Here is an 18485-nt window from a genome sequence, read left to right as displayed (position 1 = left end):
AGTAGAGCAGCCGGGTCTCGAACCAGCGCCCCCATGGGATGCCAGCACTTCAGGCCAGGGCGTTAACCTGCTGTGCCACAGTGCCGGCCCCGACCAGGTCTATTTAAACTGTACTTGCATTATCCCAAACTATATTTTGCTGTTGCAACGAGCAGATGGGGGCAAACACGCAGACTCGTAGTTAAGACACTGATGTCTCACATTGCAGTACTTGGATATAATTCCAGACTTGGGCATCTGATTCCGGCTTTCTGATAATGCAGTGTCGCTCCCCCTCTTCGTGGAGGAGCAACACAGGACCCTGCGCTGTTCTTTCGTCTGCTCGGCCCTCCCCGGGTTTGCTGCTGGTTCTTCCCGGGTTGGCTACTATCCCTTCCACCTCCGTGGAAGGGCAGTTCCCCCTGGCCACATTCCCCACTTCCGCAGGGGAGCGGCACACCGCCGGCCGGCTCTCTGGGGGGCTGCACAGGTGTTCCTTCAGATGTTCCCCTTAGATGTTCCCGGTGCATGCCGTCTCTCTCCTCCTTTATAGTCCTCCTCCGCCAATCCCAACTCGGCTGCCCACACGCCGAGTACGCTGCTCTCCTCCAATCAGGAGCAAGTCCTACAGTTTATTAGTTGAACTGGAGGCAGCTGTGCAGAAGCTGTTTACTTCTCTCCCAACGCCATGTTGTGGGAGAGCAGATGCATAGAATAAGTCTTAATTTCAGTAACTTAGTCCAGTCCGGATTGCTCCCCACAATGCAGGCCCTGGAAAGCAGCAGGAGATGTCCTAAGTGATTGGTCTCTGCCACCGACCCGGGAGACCTGGGTGGTGTTCCTCGCTCCCAGCTTCAGCCTGACCCAGTCGAGGTTGTAGCAGACATCTGGGGAGTGAACCAGCAAACAGAAGAGAGCCTTCTCTCTGTCTCTGTCTCTCTGCCTCTCAAATACTTTTTAAAAATGTTTTGAAAAATAAGAAATGAGCAAGCGAACTGCATTTGACCTGCTTGATAAATTGAATAACTTGAATTCCTCGCCGTGCCACACTGTGTAACATTATTAGTCATGCATGTGCATGTAACACATAAGGAAATACTTGTAAAATCTTAGGATCGTGTTTAAACTATGATTTAGTTGGATGAAGTCTAGGATTACTTTGGAAACGTTTGTCAAGGTTGAGCGAGAAGTTTAGGAGGAAGCAACCCTGGGATATCCTTCCTGATCTTGGGAGAATGAAGGTTTACAGTTTGTTTGGCTTTGAAAATCAAAGTCAAGGCCTGGTACCCCCGCTTCACTCCCAAGCAGTCTCCTTTGCATCTCCAGTTCGTTTCTTTGATAAATGAGCAAGGCAAGGAGACCACAAGGCTGCCCATTGTTAACAAAGGTGGCTGACTGGAGTTAACCGCTATGGGTGTTGTATCCAGTAGGACCAGGGCCCAGAACCGAGTCCTCTATGCACAAAGCAAGATCGCTTCCAAGATCAGAGGGAAAGAAGAACAACTGTTAGCCCTAGACTGGCTCTTCCAGAGGAGAGGGAATTGGGAAGCTTCCTGTGATTAGGAATAGAACACGCCTCCTTCCACAGTAATCACCGAAACTGACTTAGCATAGTACCACCGTTTGACGGATGGCTTGGCTTGAGCTCTGATAGTAATATGGCGGGAGGGGAAGCTTCCGTGGTTTCCTCTGCAGGACAGACTCACTGTCATTGCTCGGTCAGGAAATCCTAGTGCAGTTCTGAGGGGCACAGGCGCCTACAGGGCTGTGGCAGTGCTCGGCTGCCTGAGCATCTCGCCAGCACCTGGGGGGAGCTGCTCTTCCTGCAAGATTCCCACCCATGTAACTCCAGTTATTAGGGAACTCAGGCCCGGGCATTTACTCCTCTTTTTACTATTTTTGGGCAAATATGGAAGAAGCAAAAGGTCTAGGGCAAATGGACTTTAAGGGTCCTGAGAGAATCAGAACGCTCCATACCTGCTTAGTCAGGAGGGAGCTGCGGGTATCCAGTGCGGTGTTAGGAATTCCGAGGTGGGCACATGTGTCCTGCACATGAGGAAGGAGCTGTTATGCAGTATCCCAGAATGTATCGACCATACTTCAGCATTTCCTGGGTTGGAAAGCAATTTCCAACGGTCAAGATCATGTACTGAAAGTAATTGGTAGTGAGTGTCTTCTGCCATATTTTATTTTATTTTATTTATTTATTTATTTTTGACAGGCAGAGTGGACAGTGAGAGACAGAGAGAGAGACAGAGAAAAAGGTCTTCCTTTGCCGTTGGTTCACCCTCCAATGGCCGCCGCGGCTGGCGCGCTGCGGCCGGCGCACCGCGCTGATCCGAAGGCAGGAGCCAGGTGCTTCCTCCTGGTCTCCCATGGGGTGCAGGGCCCAAGCACTTGGGCCATCCTCCACTGCACTCCCTGGCCACAGCAGAGAGCTGGCCTGGAAGAGGGGCAACTGGGACAGAATCCAGCGCCCCGACAGGGACTAGAACCCGGTGTGCTGGTGCCGCTAGGCGGAGGATTAGCCTGTTGAGCCGCGGTGCCGGCTTTGTGCCATATTTTAAAGGGAAAAGGTCTCCATTGTGGGTTTTGAAATGCTTCCTATATGTGCAGCTTCCTTTTTTCATGCCTGGCAAAGGAAATCAATCCCTGTTGTCTTATCCTATTTCACATATGAGAAATTTTTCAGGATTCTAAAACCCTACAGAACATACAGTATGCATAGGATGCCAGGCACGTGCGGGCCTAACCGAGGCTGGCTTTGTGTTTTTAGCACATTGGAAACCACATTTGACACCAACGTGACCACGGAGATAAGCGGCCGTAGCATCCTCAGCTTGACGGGGAGGCCCACTCCTCTGTCCTGGAGACTTGGCCAGTCCAGCCCTCGGCTCCAAGCAGGAGACGCCCCCTCGATGGGCAGTGGGTACCCACCTCGGGCCAACGCCAGCCGGTTCATCAACACCGAGTCAGGCCGCTGCGCGTACTCTGCGCCACTGAGAAGGCAGCTGGCGTCCAGGGGCAGCAGCATCTGCCACGTGGACGTGTCCGACAAGGCGGGGGAGGACATGGACCTGGAAGGCATCAGCGTGGACGCCCCCGGCTATATGAGCGACGGGGATGTTCTGAGCAAGAACATCCGGACTGATGACATTACGAGCGGGTGAGTACCCGGGGCTTCTCTCTCTCTGCAGAGCAGGGCGCAGCTGGATTTTCCTGCACAGGCTTGGTTTAAGTTCCCCAGAAGGGATCGGATCAGTCGCATCTGTTTCTGCTGTGTGGCGTGGAGGGGAATACCGCTGGGCTGAGGCCAGGACGTAGATCGTCCAGCCTCAGCCCCTAACTCGTGAGTGAGACTGGGAAAGAAACCTGAAAACCTGGCCGTGAGCATGGACTCCTGACCTCTTGGTGCAGCCTACCTGGGCCGGAAGGCTCTGCCCCTTCCCTGCGTTTTAGACCACATCGTTCTCCCCATCCCCTCTCTCCCACTGCTGCTGTCCCTTTTGTCGTTCAGTCTTGTCCGTGGCGCACTCGGCAGCCTCACGGCTCCTGTCCTCTCCTTCTGGGCCTGGGTTCTAGTTCCCAGGTCTTCTTGCTACCCACCAGCACCTCTTCCACCTTGCAGTGTGCAGGCCTTGTGAGTCCTGCTCGTCCCCTCATCACCTCCATCACCTGTGTTAGTGGTGACGCTGCAGCTGATCTCTCAGCCACAACTATTGCAGTTGATGTGTGTTGATCTCTGCAGCGCCACCTGCTTGCAACAATATGCACCAGGAAGCGTGGTCTTGCTTGTCCACCTCTGACAATGGCCATCACAGGCACTTGTAAGCATTGCTGGGTTAATGCACATGGGATTGGTGAGTGAACAAGCCTACCGCCTCCTTTTTCAGCTTTTCCTGTAAATGAAGTTCAGGGCAGTGATGCCTGGGGATCCTTTAAGATGGAAAATCCCAGATGGTGCATAGCAGGAGGCCTGGCTTCCAACTTGTAGTTCCACATTGAGATTCTGTGTAAAGGTGAGGTTTAAGATCTCTCTTTCCCTGCTGGAAACACCTTCATCTGTTCATTGCCCAGAAGCTCCCTGAGGCCTTTTCCATCTCTCACGTTCTAGCAGTGAACATTACAGATAAGAATAACCAAGAACAAGAATCAGGGCCTCTGCTCAGCTCTCTGCTCTCTGCCGAGCCGCGTGCCTGACCTGCCCAGGTGTATTCTCTCTATTCAACCATGTAACTTCGCTCTCCCCTAGTCCAAGTGACCAGGCACTCTTTTCTGTCTCTTCCATTCTGATGGATACCCTATCCCCAATAAAACCTTACTACTTTACAAAAAAAAATAAAATAAAATAAAATAAAGGAATCAAGGCATTCATTTCCACAACAATAGTCAACAAGACCCCAAGGGGGAGTCAGTGTTTTCAATATTTTTTAAAGATTTATTTATCTGTTTATTTGAAAGGCACAGAGAGAGAGAGAGAGAGAGAGAGAGAAGGAAAAAAGGGAGAGGGAAAGAGAGGAAGAGGTTCACTCTGCTGGTTCACTCCCCAGATGGCCACAACAGCAAGGCCTGGGCCAGGCCAAAGCCAGGAGCCTGGAACTCCAACCAGGTGTCCCACATGGATGCAAGGACTGCAGGTGCCCAAGCACTTGGGCCATTGTCTGCCGCTTTCCCAGGTGTATTAGCAGGGAGCTGGATCAGAAGTAGAATAACCAAGACTCAAACCGGTATTCATATGGGTGCCAGCATTGCAGGCAGCAGCTTAACCCACTATGCCACAATGCCAACCCCTTCATCATTTAAAAAAATTTTTTTTTTCTTATTTGAAAAGCATAGAGGAGGAAGGAAGGTGTGGGAGGAGACAGAGAAAGACAGATCTTCCATCCTCTAGTTCACTCCATAAATGGCCATAGCAACAAGGACTAGGCCAGGCCAAAGTCAGGAACCTGGAACTACGTATGGGTCTCCCACATGGGTGACAGGGGCTTAAGAATCTGGGTCATCCTCTACTGCCTTCCCAGGTGCATTAGCAGGAAGCTAGTTCAGAAGCAGACGGCCAGGACTTGAACCATTACCGCAGTATGGGATGCCAGCATCACGGGCTGCGGCTTTACCCACTCTGCCAGTGTCGGCCTCCATAAGTTGACAGCGCTGACTTCTGCCAGGTGCCAAGCGCTGTGATGGGTGCTTTACACATACTGTTGTGTCCTCATGGCACCCTTTGAGTTTGTTGTTATCGAAATCTCCGTTGCGTGGATGAGGAACCTGAAGCCCGGGAATGTTACATAACGCGTGCACAGCCCTGTAGCTCAGGGCAGAGCCCACGGCTGGTGTTGCCAAAGCCCGTTGTCCTAAACCACTATACTGTCCCATCTTGCCCCACATTTTACTGCTGCGTGGAAACAGCACAACTACTAGAGCTTATTTCAAAATTAGTTGAATTTTGCTTAGTTCTACCTATTTAACTGGAAATCTTTTATTTAATTAAAGGTTTAGCCATAGAGCTGCTTTGATTTTGTGCCTATTTCTTTTACTTTTTTTTATTGGAATTCTTTCTTTTTACAATAGAATTTATTTTACTTATTTGAAAGACACAGTGACAGAGAGAGAGATATCATCCATCCACTAGTTCATTCCCCAAATGACTTCATGGGCCAGGGCTGGTCCAAGCTGAAACCTGGAGCCTGGAACTCCAATCTGGATCTTCCAGAAGGGTGACAATTGGGCCATCATCTGTTGCTTTCCTAGGCACATTAGCAGGGAGCTGGATCAGAAGTGGAGCAGCCTGGACTCGAACCAGTGATCATATGGGATGCTGGCGTCACAGGCAGCAGCTTAACTGCTCTGCCACAATGCTGGCCCCTTTTTTTCTGTTTCTAGATTTCCATACATGTGAGTCAAGACAACTTATAACTTTTACTAAAACTGAGTTGCACATAATTTAATCTTTTTATAATTGTTTAGAAGACTTGGTATCCAGTATGACCCTCAAATTTACCATTACAAATTCCCATTTTGTATACTTTGAAAAAGCCTGGTTATTTTGAGCTTTCTGTGTCCTTAATAAAGACTTTATTTTATTGTTGGACCAACCTTTGAAGCCTAAATAAGAGGTTCCTCCTTATTTTGGCACACACAAACAATTGAAACCGTGCTCATGAAGAGGCTTCAAAACTTTAGTTGAAACTGAATATTGCCGGCACCACGGCTCAATAGGCTAATCCTCCGCCTTGCGGTGCCGGCACACCGGGTTCTAGTCCCAGTTGCTCCTCTTCCAGTCCAGCTCTCTGCTGTGGCCCGGGAGTGCAGTGGAGGATGGCCCAAATGCTTGGGCCCTGCACCCGCTTGGGAGATCAGGAGAAGCACCTGGCTTCCGGCTTCGGATCAGCGCAGTGCGCTGGCCGCAGCAGCCATTGGAGGGTGAACCAACGGTAAAGGAAGACCTTTCTCTCTCTCTCTCTCTTTCTCTCTCTCTCTGTCCACTCTGCCTGTCAAAAAAAAAAAAAAAGAAAGAAAAGAAACTGAATATTATGAAAAAAAAAGTATAAACATATTTCAAAATTTTGTACCAAAATAAACAAGTGTTCTTTTAAGTGTTTATCTAATTGTTTGGAGGGCAGAGTTACAGTGAGGGAACGAGAGACAGAACTTCCATCCCCTGGTTCACTTCCCAAATGGCCGCAATGGCCCGAGCTCACCACGCCAAATCCAGAAGTGTAGAGCTCCAACTGGGTCTCACATGTGAGTAGCAGGGGTCCAGGCACATTACTAGGGAGCTGGATTGGAAGTAGGACAGCCAGGACTGGAACCAGTGTTGCACGTGGAGGCTTTATCCCCACAAGTTAACTTTTACTCCCCTTTTCCATGAACTTTTTGAAACATCTTATTTTGATGTAGGGTTGACCGTTTCCACAAGGTGGAGACATTGAAACACTCGCAACTAAAGCCTGGTATGTCAGTGAGAAACTCCTGGTTGCTTTACCCAAACCAGAGCCTTTATCCCTGTGAAAAAGCCTCAGTGTTTACATCTGAGTGCCTGCTTAGTAGAGCTTACATTTTTAATGTGTGAGATAGCATTGAGAACAAGTGTAGATAAAATGCAGAAATGTAAGCAAGCCACCCAGTTACTGAAACTGGAGAATTTGGGTCTGGTTTTTCCCTTCTCCCGATTCTTTTAATGTAGAAATGTACTGTCAGAATGAGGAGAGGTAGCCCTATTGACGCTTAGCAGTCTTCTGGCTGTAACACTCTGGAGGACTTGGTAAGCATGGCCTCCTTTCTCAAAGTGCTCGTCAGTTTCCGCTCTGAAGCCCAATTACCAGTCTGCCTGCGTGTGTGAGTCCAGGGCAAGTCTGTCAGTATTTTTTCTCCTTGTTTCTTCTTCATGTAAACATGACAGGGCGGGAAGTATTGAAAGACTGGTCATTCATTCTTCAGGATCTGCCGGCTACATCATTTTTTAAAAGATTGTTTACTTTAAAAGACAGAGCATTAGAGAGGGAGAGACAAGAGAGCCCTCCAGGTCGCCCACGTGGGTGAGACAGACCAAAGTACTTGGGCTGCTACCCTTGCAGGCATATTAGCAGGGGGCAGCCAGGACTCAAACTGGCACTCCGATATGGGATGCTGGCTTTGCAGGTGGCAACCGCTGTGCCTCAACACCAGTCGCAAAGTCACTGTTGAGTGGATGTGATGGAAGGAAGGAGACGATGTCTCAGACAGACCTGGGCTTACACCCTGCCCTGTCTTAGGACACAATGCAGGTTGCGTAACTTCCCTAAGCCTTAAAGCACTGTAATCAGTGTGAGTTTCCAATTAGGTTGATTAATGGCAAATATAAAGACATGAAATTTTAGCCAGGATCTACTCGACCTCAACCGTGCACACACTGGGAAGCAGTGAAAGTGTGCAAGTTTTCCTCCAGATGTTTGTTTGGCTGAGTGGAAACATAGCCTTGATGTATGAATAATGTGTCCATCACCGGCGAGGCTCTTTGAGGAACCTTCTCGTAAAAGTTTACAGCAAGTTTATTTGGAAGTCGATTTGGCCGTAAAACTTGTTTCTGATATGAGAGCAGATTCCCGGTCTCTGAAGACCTGTGACCTGGTTTCTGAGATGGCACCGCGCCTCGGCCAGTACTACAGCTAGTTTTGGGTATCTTGGGTTCGTTGTCTTTCTGGGTGTACGCATAGGCACCTCTGTGGATCCTTGGATTCTCCATGAGGTGGGACTGAAGTCACCTTATTGCTGCGATGTTTAGCAAAGGCCTTTTGTCTTTGCACGTGCGCACACACACGTGTGTGTGTGTGTGTGTGTGTACACACCTGTGGACGTGCCCATGTATCAGATCCTTACATTGTACTTGGTGAATGCCAGGCAGACCTAAGCACTTCACACACTGTCATCTGACCTCATCGCTTCCTTGTATTAGATTAACATGCTGGGCATTGGCTATAGTGGAAAAGAAATTAAGCTGACCCCCGAAGATGTCTCTTCCTAACTCTTGCTCCGTGAAGTCACTCCTCTGCTGGTACTTTAGAACTCGAAGGCCGTGTGGTATGTGATAAAATGAAAGGGGCAGACTCAGCATCCATATGTTGGAAAGGTTTTTTTTTTTTTTAATTTTCATTTCAAAGGCGGCACTGAGTTCTGTAATCTTGCAAAGTATACATCCCTCCATGAGAAAAAAATTACCATTTCAATTCAACATTGGAAGTTGCTGCCTGTGGGAACAGGCCTGAACGTTCTCTTGAGTGCACAAAGCTCCTAATGGCTTCATGTGTCTTCCCTGACTTAGCTCCGGCCATAGCCCCCTCGCACGCCCTGGGCTGTTCTAGCCGCCTGCCCACCCTCCCCCGAAGCCTGGTTCCTGCTCTGGCCGAGCCCTCAGCCTTGGGACACATGGCTTCTCCTGGGAAATCCTTTCCTCTCCAGAGCCTGCAAAGACCCCTCCTCTGGGACGCGCCTGCTCAGTTAGCTCTGTGGTTTGTGTTTCCGGTGCCTTGGTGCTCGCCTAAGCTGTTGTGAAAACCTTCGCTTTGTGTGTAGAGTGTTGGAGATGGGCCCGATGATGGTGAGGAGAGAGCATGGTCATAAGAAGCAAACAGACTTTGGATTTAATCCTGGCTCTGCCAAGAACTGGAACAGGTTCTTAACCTTTGCAAATTAGTCTAGCGATGAAGGTACCTGTGTCCCACACGGGAGTACCTGGGTGTAGTTCCTGGCTCCTGCTTCCTGTTCATGCCAACCCTGGGAGGCAGCAGTGATGGCTCAAGTAGTTGGGTCCCTGCCACCCACATGGGAGACTTAGACTGAGTTCCTGACTCTTAGCTTGAGTCTGGCACAGCCTTTACGGATGAGGGCATTTAGTGGGATGCCCTCTGGTGGATGGCAACTCTCTTTCTGCCATCTGTGTTTGTCTCTCTCTAGATAAATAAAAATTCTAAAGCAGAAGAAAGAAAAAACTAGAGGTAGAACTTGGCAAAGAAACTGGGAAGCTCTAAAATGTTCCCCTGTGTGTGTGTGTGTGTGTGTGTGTGTGTCTGGGGGGTTGGGAGGTATGTGTGTAACTTGTCTCCGCCAAGTTGAACCTCATCAAAGGTGGGCAGTGCTCATCATTTTTCTAAACCTTGAGAGTAGGACACAGTAGGCATCTGATATCCTGTGCATGGTGAGGTCGTGATGCCCACCATGGCTGGACCTTGGGCTTTATATATAACTTGCCATCATGAGCTGTGGATCTCAGTGGTTGTCTTTCCAGAACACTCGGAGAAAACCAGCTTCGCCTACAGAGTGTGGCTCGTTACCGGCTCAGGATGTGAGGCCGTGGCCCCCACTGTCTTCAGCTGCAAGAAGCACCTGTTGCTTTGGGACTCCCAGCACGGGGTGGAGTTCAGCGTTGTGGAAGCTGCTAGCAGACGTGGCAGTCGAGGGTGGGAGAGAAAGTAGGTCCTGAGCGGTGTGGCCTTCAGTGGTGGCCTTTTGGTGGCCAGGGTCCCTCGGTCCACAAATGTGCACACAATTCAGTGTGCTGGGAGGGCCTCATTTGTGTGTCTGACGCCTGGGCCTTTCCCTCTGCCTGGAGTCCTCTCTGTGCCCATGCATGCAGAGCTGATGGGGTTTCTCTGTCTTTCCTTGATGCTTCATGTATCCCTCATAGCACTGGCAGCACCACGTTGGAATTGTGTGTGTGTGTGTGTGTGTGTGCACTGAGGAAGGGACACAACTTATGCCTGTTGCAAGCTCTAAAGGTTACAGTCAAATCTGTCTTGAATTCTATATCTTCGTTGGCTGCCATAGCACTGATCCGTAGTAAGTCATTAGTAAATACTTGTTGAATGAATGCCAAACCTGACCTTAACTGTGTCAAGACCATCCACACTCCTCTAAGTGAACATGTGGCTAACACTGAAGTGCCCCTTAGCTCAAGGCCCTGGCCACATGCTCTCCCCTCCCCCTGTCTGTGTCTTGTACTCTGATGACAAGGGCTGGGAGCTGCTTCTGTCCCCGTGGGCTTGGCATTGGCAGTCCTGGAAAAGAGGACAGCTCAGCCTGCTGGGGGCCCTTTGTCGTGGGCCAGCAATGGGAGGCAGAGGAGCTTCTGTTCCTCTCTCTTTCTTCTGTGGGACAAATGTGTGTGGAGTCACCAAGTCGGCGGAAAACATAGCAGGCAGCTCCCAAGTCAGAAGGGTGCACTGATGGCATGAAGGGCGATTTCTTTTCCTTTTTTTAAAGATTTATTTTAAAAGTCAGAGTTGCACAGAGAGAAGGAGAGGCAGAGAGAGGTTTTTCATCTGCTGGTTCACTCCCCAGATGACTGCGACAGCCGGAGCTTCACCCACCCGAAGCCAGGAGCCAGGAGTTTCTTCCAGGTCTCCTACATGGGAGCAGGGGCCCATGGACTTGGGTGTCTTCTACTGTTTTCCCAGGCAATGCAAAGAGCTGGATTGGAAGTGGAGCAGCTGGGACTAGAACTGGCACCCATATGGGATGCTGTCACTGCAGGTGGCCGCTTTTTTTACCCGCTACACCACAGCGCCAGCCCCCAAAGAGGCGATTTCTTATCTGTGTATCTTTCCCCTTCTTTTTCCAGACAAGACCTTGGGTGACCTTGACAAGCTATTGTTCCTGGCAAACTGGCACCCTGGAGCCAAGATGAATTAGTTTAGGAGACGCTGTGCTGAGAGGCTCTGATTCCTGGCAGACTGCAACAGGGTGTGGCTGACGTCTAGAGGAAAGCGTAGGTTCTTGTTTCTCCGGGCTGATCCTGCTGTAGAGGTCTGAGCTCACAGGGCTCCTGGAACACTTGGGAAGTTCACGTGGTCAACAGGCCACTGGGTTGGTCTTGGTATAATTAGGGGAGGACTCAGCTCTGTGGACAGACCCATCCTTGAGCCCTTGGCAAGTGAATAGAAACTGTTTCTCTATCCGCAGCACCCCTGGCACTGAGCGTGTGTGGGTTTGTCCGCCACACTAGCCTGTGCACCTGCCGTCTTGCAGTGCAATTCAGTTCTGACACTGTCTACCTGGCGTTTAGTGTAGGATGAGGATTTGGTGTAGTTTAGGATTGCAGCTCTCTGCATGCTTCGGATGCCAGTTGCAAGGAGTGCGTCCCCAGGTTATCCACACTTCTGTCCAAATCAGCCACACAATGGGGGTTCCCCTGACCCCCTCCTCTGCTTCAATAGTGGCTCACCAAACTTAGGAAATCACTTGGCTTACTAGCACTGGTTTGTAAAATTATAGGACATTTTATAAAGAATACAGACAGTCAGGTGAAGAAGTACTTAGGGCCAGGCATGGGGCGTGGCACAGAGCTGCTGTGCCCTCCCTGGACATACCACCCTGCCGGCGTCTGCGTTTGCTCACCAGCCCGAAAGCTCTCAGGACCCCATGGTTCAGAGCTTTGTGGAGCACTGGGATCAAGTCCGTCTCCAGCCCAGGGGAGTTCTGACCTTCTGATCACCCAGTTGTTTCCTCTGGGAAGCAGCCTCCATCCTAAGAGGTCGGTAGCAGAAACTCAAATAGGATGGAAGGGAACTTGTTACAGATATCAAAGGCGCTCCTCTAAGCCTTGTCACTTGGGAGAGTCTCAGGATTTAGGAGCACTGTGCTAGGAGCCAGCATCAGAGACCAGAGACATATTTCTTATTATGTCACCGCAAGTCACTTACCCAATGCACAGCCCTCCTCTTAATACACACAGACATTAAAAAAAAATGCAGCAAGGCTCTGAGATGAAGCTTGTTGGCCTTGAGTAGCCCAGTGGATTTCTGATGGGGCTGAGTCCAACCCAGGGGTCTTTTCATTCCTCTCTGCTTCTCTCTCTCTCTCCCCGTCTCTCTCCCCCACCCCCTCCTTGCTGTTGGGTCTTGATAGGAAATGAATTCACAGAAACTATAAGTGCGTTTCCCTGTCTGATGTTTTTCTTGGTGTTGAATATCCCAGGTAAGTACAATGACCCCTGTTTTCCTAGGCAGCTCTCTGGGCAGAATTAGCAAGTACAGAGTCAGGCAGAGGCAGGATTAATTGCCCCAAATGTTGCAGAACTCGTCACAGCTTTTCCTGTGTGGGGTGATGTCATCTGACATGGGTGGTGTGGCTGATTGATGGCTCTAGCTACCAATGTCAGTTGTCCTTGGTGGCCAGGGGCCGGGTAACCATCAACTGTCCATCTCTTCTCCCATCCACGGTGGACCCACTTGATTTACTGAGTGTGGGAAAGGTAACTGGATAGATAATATTGTCAGAAGAGAAAGAACAATTGAGCTACCAAACCACTGGGAGATGAGAAATCCTCCGTCATCCCCAAGCCAGCCCTATCTAGTATTGGATAGATTTACTAGGCAGAAACCAGGATTAAAAGAAAAAGATTTACTGGAGAACAGCCCACACGGAGAAATTAAGTGGGATACAACTTTGACTTGGGCAGCCTAGACTGCCACTCAAGTCCGATAGCAAATGGTGGCTTAGTGATTTATGAGGAAGGGAGAAAAATGAGGGTGTCTAGCTTTAAAACTGGGCTTGTGGGGATTTCCCAGCTTGCTTTGAAGTTTGAGTCTTTTCCTGTAGCCTCACAGCTGTATAGAAGGAAGAGGAGAAGGGAGCAAAAGTGGGTGCTTTGGGAAAAGGGAGCTGAGAGACCCCTGAAGGGCTCTCGCCTGCCCGCCCTCCCTCTCTGAGTGATATCCCAATGGCCCCCATGGCCCATAACTTTCCAAAGCACAGGCTTTCCCTAGATGGGAAACTGGAAGTGCTTTCTTTGACCTACCTTCTGGGGAGGCTCCAGGCTAAAGGCAGTGAAACCCCACTGAGAAAGTGTTTATTGAGTTTGCTGTATGCTCAACACTGTGCTACAGACACGGAGGCCAAGGGACATGAACAAGGTGCAGCAGGTGGCCAAGATTTCGGTGTTGTGGAGGGAAGGTCTTGGAACAGGGCTCTGTGTAGGTCTGTGTAAGGGGTGAGCTCAGGGGGCCCGTGAGGAAGCAGTGCATTCTGTTGGGACCAGCAATGGAAAGAATGGAGTCAGACCTGAATTCTGAGGCTGGTTCCCCGACTCTCAGCTATTTAATTTCACAGAGTGGTTGTGGGGTTTCTGTGAAACCATGTGTGTGTATGCACCAACCACTGAGCAGATGTTCACCGCTGGAACAAACCCACTCCTCACCAGCAGCAGATGCAGTATCTTCAGGCCGGGTGAGCTGCACCTGGAAGGATAAACACGGTGCTGGGCAGACCAAGAGCAGCAGGGCGAGGACATAAGGGCGTGGGGCATGTTCTGGTGAGAATGGTGTCTAGGATGGATTGGAGATTCAAGAAGATAGGGTTACAGAGCCCCAAGAGCAAGGGCATAGCTCTGGGTAAGAGCAAGGCAGGGGAACAGGCACGAGGTGAGGTTAAGGAAACATTTTACATTAAGCTCAGCCTGAAGGAGGAAATAAGGCCAGCCGCCAGGCTGCAGCACATGGCACTGGTTGGGAAATAATTGACTTTTGTCCTCAGCACCCTCCGTCCCTTTCCAGCTTTTGCTCTTGCTGAGTACGACCCAGTGTTCCCACATCATCTCAGGCCACCCTGAGGCGAGGCCTGGCTTAACGCCTAAGCAGAGGAAGTGGCAGCCTAAGAGATATACATCTGGGGGCTTCAGGAAAGCCTCAGTCCCCCAGCCTTGCAGTTCTTGCACTGGAGAAGCTCAGGGCTCACTGGGGGAGACCACCCTGTGTCAGCAGTTGATTCTTTTTTTTTTGACAGGCAGAGTGGACAGTGAGAGAGAGAGACAGAGAGAAAGGTCTTCCTTTTTGCCGTTGGTTCACCCTCCAATGGCCGCCACGGCCAGCACACCGCGCTGATCTGATGGCAGGAGCCAGGTACTTCTCCTGGTCTCCCATGGGGTGCAGGACCCAAGCACTTGGGCCATCCTCCACTGCACTCCCGGGCCACAGCAGAGAGCTGGCCTGGAAGAGGAGCAACCGGGACAGAATCCGGCGCCCCGACCGGGACTAGAACCTGGTGTGCCGGCGCCACAAGGCGGAGGATTAGCCTAGTGAGCCGTGGCGTCGGCTAGCAGTTGATTCTAACACAAGGCAGGTGGTGAAATTTGTTAGCGTTTGGAGGCGAGACGTGCAGCTCTGCAGCAGTGCGTTTTGTTCTGCTGCATCAGAGAACCTGAGACAAGATACTTGATATTCAGAAGTATACTCGGCTTAGGGTCCTGCAGGCTGGGAGGTCTCAGCCAACCACACCAGGTAAGGTGGAAGGACAAGAGAATGCAAGAGAGAACTGAATCTGTACTTACAACAGACTCGCAGTAACAACATTGATCCGTCCATGAGGACAGAGACCTCGTGATCTCATCACCATGCATTCGTCCCTACCTGACCACTGTTTGTGTTATAATATACATTTTCTTTTTTTTTTAATTTTTTTTTATTTGACAGGTAGAGTTATAGACAGAGAGAGAGAGAGAGAGAGAGAGAGAGAGAGAGAGAAAGGTCTTCCTTCTGTTGGTTCACCCCTCAAATGGTCGCTGCGGCCGGAGCTGCTCCGATCCGAAGCCAGGAGCCAGGTGCTTCTCCTGGTCTCCCATGCAGGTGCAGGGCCCAAGGACTTGGTCCATCCTCCACTGCCTTCCCGGGCCACAGCAGAGAGCTGGACTGGAAGAGGAGCAACCGGGACTAGAACCCGGCGCCCATAAGGGATGCTGGCGCTGCAGGCAGAGGATTAACCAAGTGAGCCACAGCGCCGGCCCCAATATAATATACATTTTCAACACAGGAGCACAGGAGAATTTATTTTGTTTTGTTTCGTTTTGTTTTGTTTTTGACAGGTAGAGTTACAGACAGTGAGAAAGAGAGACAGAGAGAAAGGTCTTCCTTTCATTGGTTCACTCCCCAAATGGCTGCCATGGCTGGCGCTGTGCTGATCCGAAGCCAGGAGCCAGGTGCCTCCTCCTGGTCTCCCATGCAGGTGCAGGGCTCAAGGACTTGGGCTATCCTCCACTGTCCTCCCGGGCCACAGCAGAGAGCTGGACTGGAAGAGGAGCAACCGGGACTAGAACCCAGTGCCCATAAGGGATGCTGGCGCTGCAGGTGGAGGATTAACCAAGTGAGCCATGGCTCCGGCCCCCAGGAGCACAGGAGTTTTTACTGGACACTTTCAAACCATAGTAGGCTCTAAGGTAGACGTGAAAATAGTGCAGAGGCCATTGCAGATCCTTCCAGTTTATCCTCATAGCAATGATAATTGCCAGGACTCAACGAGATATGATGTGTATAATACCTCGCTCAGTGCCCAATGTGGGATGCAAGTATCTAATACTGTGCACCTCATTCTCTTCCACCATGACTTATTCCCAAACTCCAGTTAGTAAGAAGCTAGCCAGACTTCTCATGGGAGTCACTGGGAGGTGACTTACCACATGGGAGGTGTGAACACAGTCCTGCAGCCCGCAGCCACGGTGCTGGGTTAGAGAACCCGGATGTGGCTCATCACCCTTAGCAAGGCTCTCCTTCCTTCTCCTTCCTGCTGTCTGGGCCGTCTGCTGTCCTGTCAGGAAAGACTCCCTGACCTTCACGGGACTACTCAATGGTAAGGGACATCAACAAAACCACGTCATCATTGGAGCATTTCTCAGATGGGCTACACGTGTTTAAGCCAGGGAACACCCATGAGGGTCCATGAATCCACTCTGGAGAGACTGCATTCTGGTTGATTCAAGTTGGCAAGTCTGTAACAAGTGACTCCGGAGTCCCAGGCCACCCCGGCTTTGCCCTGGAGCGTGACAGACCAAGGAGGCAGCCAGGGATGTAACCTCAGGGTGAGGCCATTGGAGACTCCTTTCATTTAGTACCAGCTGCTTTCTTCCAGGGTCCTCAGCAAGATAAAACTGGGACCCCTGAACTCACAGTTACCCCTGGGGACTTACACATGGCAGGAATAATGATCCTACCCCTGTAGCACTGAATGGCTGTGAGGGGGCAGGAATGCTGAGTGAGTGCAGCTCTTCTCTGTGTGAGGGTCTTTCAAACACCTGCACTCTGGCTTTATGCGATATGGTCCTTTTCTTAATAAAGAAAAAAGAAGACCTTAAGAGGTAATTTTGCCTAGTTGTTTCAGGCTCATGGAAGAGAAATAAAAGATGGCCTCCCATTTGATCATTTCTTGGCTGCTTGCTGGAATTTCAGGGTGATGTGTTCCATTGCTGCAGTTGGACATTCTCTTGCCACCCTCTGGGTCACCGTCTCTGCCAGAGAGCACTAATCTGCAGGCACCTTCTTTCTCTACTCATTTTGCTTTGCAAGCATTCCTTGAAGAGAGAAAACTGAGGTGTCCCTGATACTCCCTGAGCTCCTCAGATTTGCTGTGAAACTTTGACTTAGCTCTCATCTGGAGAGCCCAGTCCTTTTTTTTTGAAAGGCAGAGTTAAAGAGTGGCAGCAGAGGCAGAGAGAGAGTTCCACTGATTCACTCCCCAAATGTCTGCAATGGTCGGAGTTGAGCCAATCTGAAGCCAGAAGCCTGGAGCTTTTTCCAGGTCTCCCACATGGGTGCAGCAACCCAAGGACTTGGGTCATCTGCTGCTTTTCCAGGCACATTAGCAGGGAGTTGGATAGGAAGTGGAGCAGCTGGGACTCAAACCGGCACCCATATGAGATACCGGCATTGCAGGCAGCAGCTTAACCCATTACACCACAATGCTGGCCCCCTTATTTTTATTTTAAGCATGTAGGTCACACAGGTTGAAAACACCCTTTGCAGTTATTTTCCAAGGGCCAGCATTAAGAGAGTGGCTCAACAGATTTATGACAGCAAGGTTGGAGAATACCAAGTTCGAATTGAGGTTAATAGGAAAAGAAACATTTGGATGAGGTTGGGAGTCTTGGCCCTGCGACAGTAAGCCCTTGTTGAAAGACTCAGAAAGAAGGCCCTGTGTGCCTGGACACAGATCAAGATAAGAGACTGAAGTTTCGTTGGGACCTTGGGAACCTCCCACCATGCTGTTCTGGAGACGTGGGTGGGTACGATGGAAGAAACTGTAGCCCTGACTTTGCATTCCTTCCTTGCCAGTAACTTGAAGAAACAACTTGGCTTTCTAAACCTCTGTCTTCCACAGGTTGGGTTGTAAGCTACCTCTTAGATGTTTGATGGTGAATAAAGGAAGCAGCATAGCTAAGTGTTTGGTGTGTGGAAGGGTGGCTGCTTTAGCCTCTGCAGTTACTGCACCTCTTTGCCTTTCTCCTGCCTAGGACACTTACTAAGATGTTTTCATGCTGTTTCTTATTCTTGACCACGATGACCAAACAGCTCCTGGCTGAGTAAGCGTTGGTCATGTATTAGTTGAGGATCTTTAGAGAAACAGAACCGACAGGAGCATGTGTGTGTGCATGTGTGTGCGCAGAGACAGAGATTGATTTTAAGGACTTGGTCATGTTCTTGTGGAGAGTAGCAAGTTCAGAATTTGCAGGGCAAGCTAAGAGGCTGGAGACCCTGGGGAAAGTTGATGTTGTTGCTCAGGACTAAAGGCTGTCTGAGGGCAGAATTTTCTCAACCTCAGGGGACAGCCATCTTGCCCTCTTAAAGCCTCCAGTGGACTGGTGAGACCCTCCTCATTGTGAGGAATAATCTGCTTTACTCAAAATATATGGATTTCTTGCTAATCTCATCTAAGAGATACCTTCAGGGGACAGAGTTGTGGTGCACTGGGTAAAGCAGCTGTCTGCAGCACCATCATCCCGTAGGGGCGCTGGTTGGAGTCCTGACTGCTCCACTTCTGATCCAGCTCCCAGCTAATACACCTGGGAAAGCAGCAGAAGATAGTCTAAGTGCTTGGGCCCTTGCATCCATATATGGAAGACCCAGATGGAGTTCCAGGTTCCATTGTGGCCATTTGGGAATTGAACAAGTGGATAGAAGATCTGTGTGTGTGTGTGTGTGTGTGTGTGTGACTGTCTCTCCCTCTCTGTAACTCTCCCTTTCATAAAAAGCCTTCCCCAAATTTATAAAAAA

The 18485-nt window shown here is 50.1% G+C and overlaps 1 protein-coding gene across 11 annotated transcripts in view; it reads left to right on the top strand.

The window, feature by feature from the left end:
• NAV2 (neuron navigator 2) overlaps positions 1-18485 on the top strand; it is a 757965-nt gene that overhangs the window by 587463 nt on the left and 152017 nt on the right. For all 11 annotated transcript variants that reach the window (XM_051824899.2, XM_002708951.5, XM_008268740.4 and 8 more), the window contains one exon: positions 2756-3145. In XM_051824899.2, coding sequence (XP_051680859.2) covers positions 2756-3145 — 390 coding nt within the window. The remainder of the gene's footprint in view (positions 1-2755; positions 3146-18485) is intronic.

The sequence above is a fragment of the Oryctolagus cuniculus genome, chromosome 1 (genome assembly GCF_964237555.1).
Source record: "Oryctolagus cuniculus chromosome 1, mOryCun1.1, whole genome shotgun sequence".
Lineage (NCBI taxonomy): Eukaryota > Metazoa > Chordata > Mammalia > Lagomorpha > Leporidae > Oryctolagus > Oryctolagus cuniculus.
The sequence above is the reverse complement of the archived record's forward strand: the minus strand, read 5'-3'. Positions and strand labels throughout refer to the sequence as shown.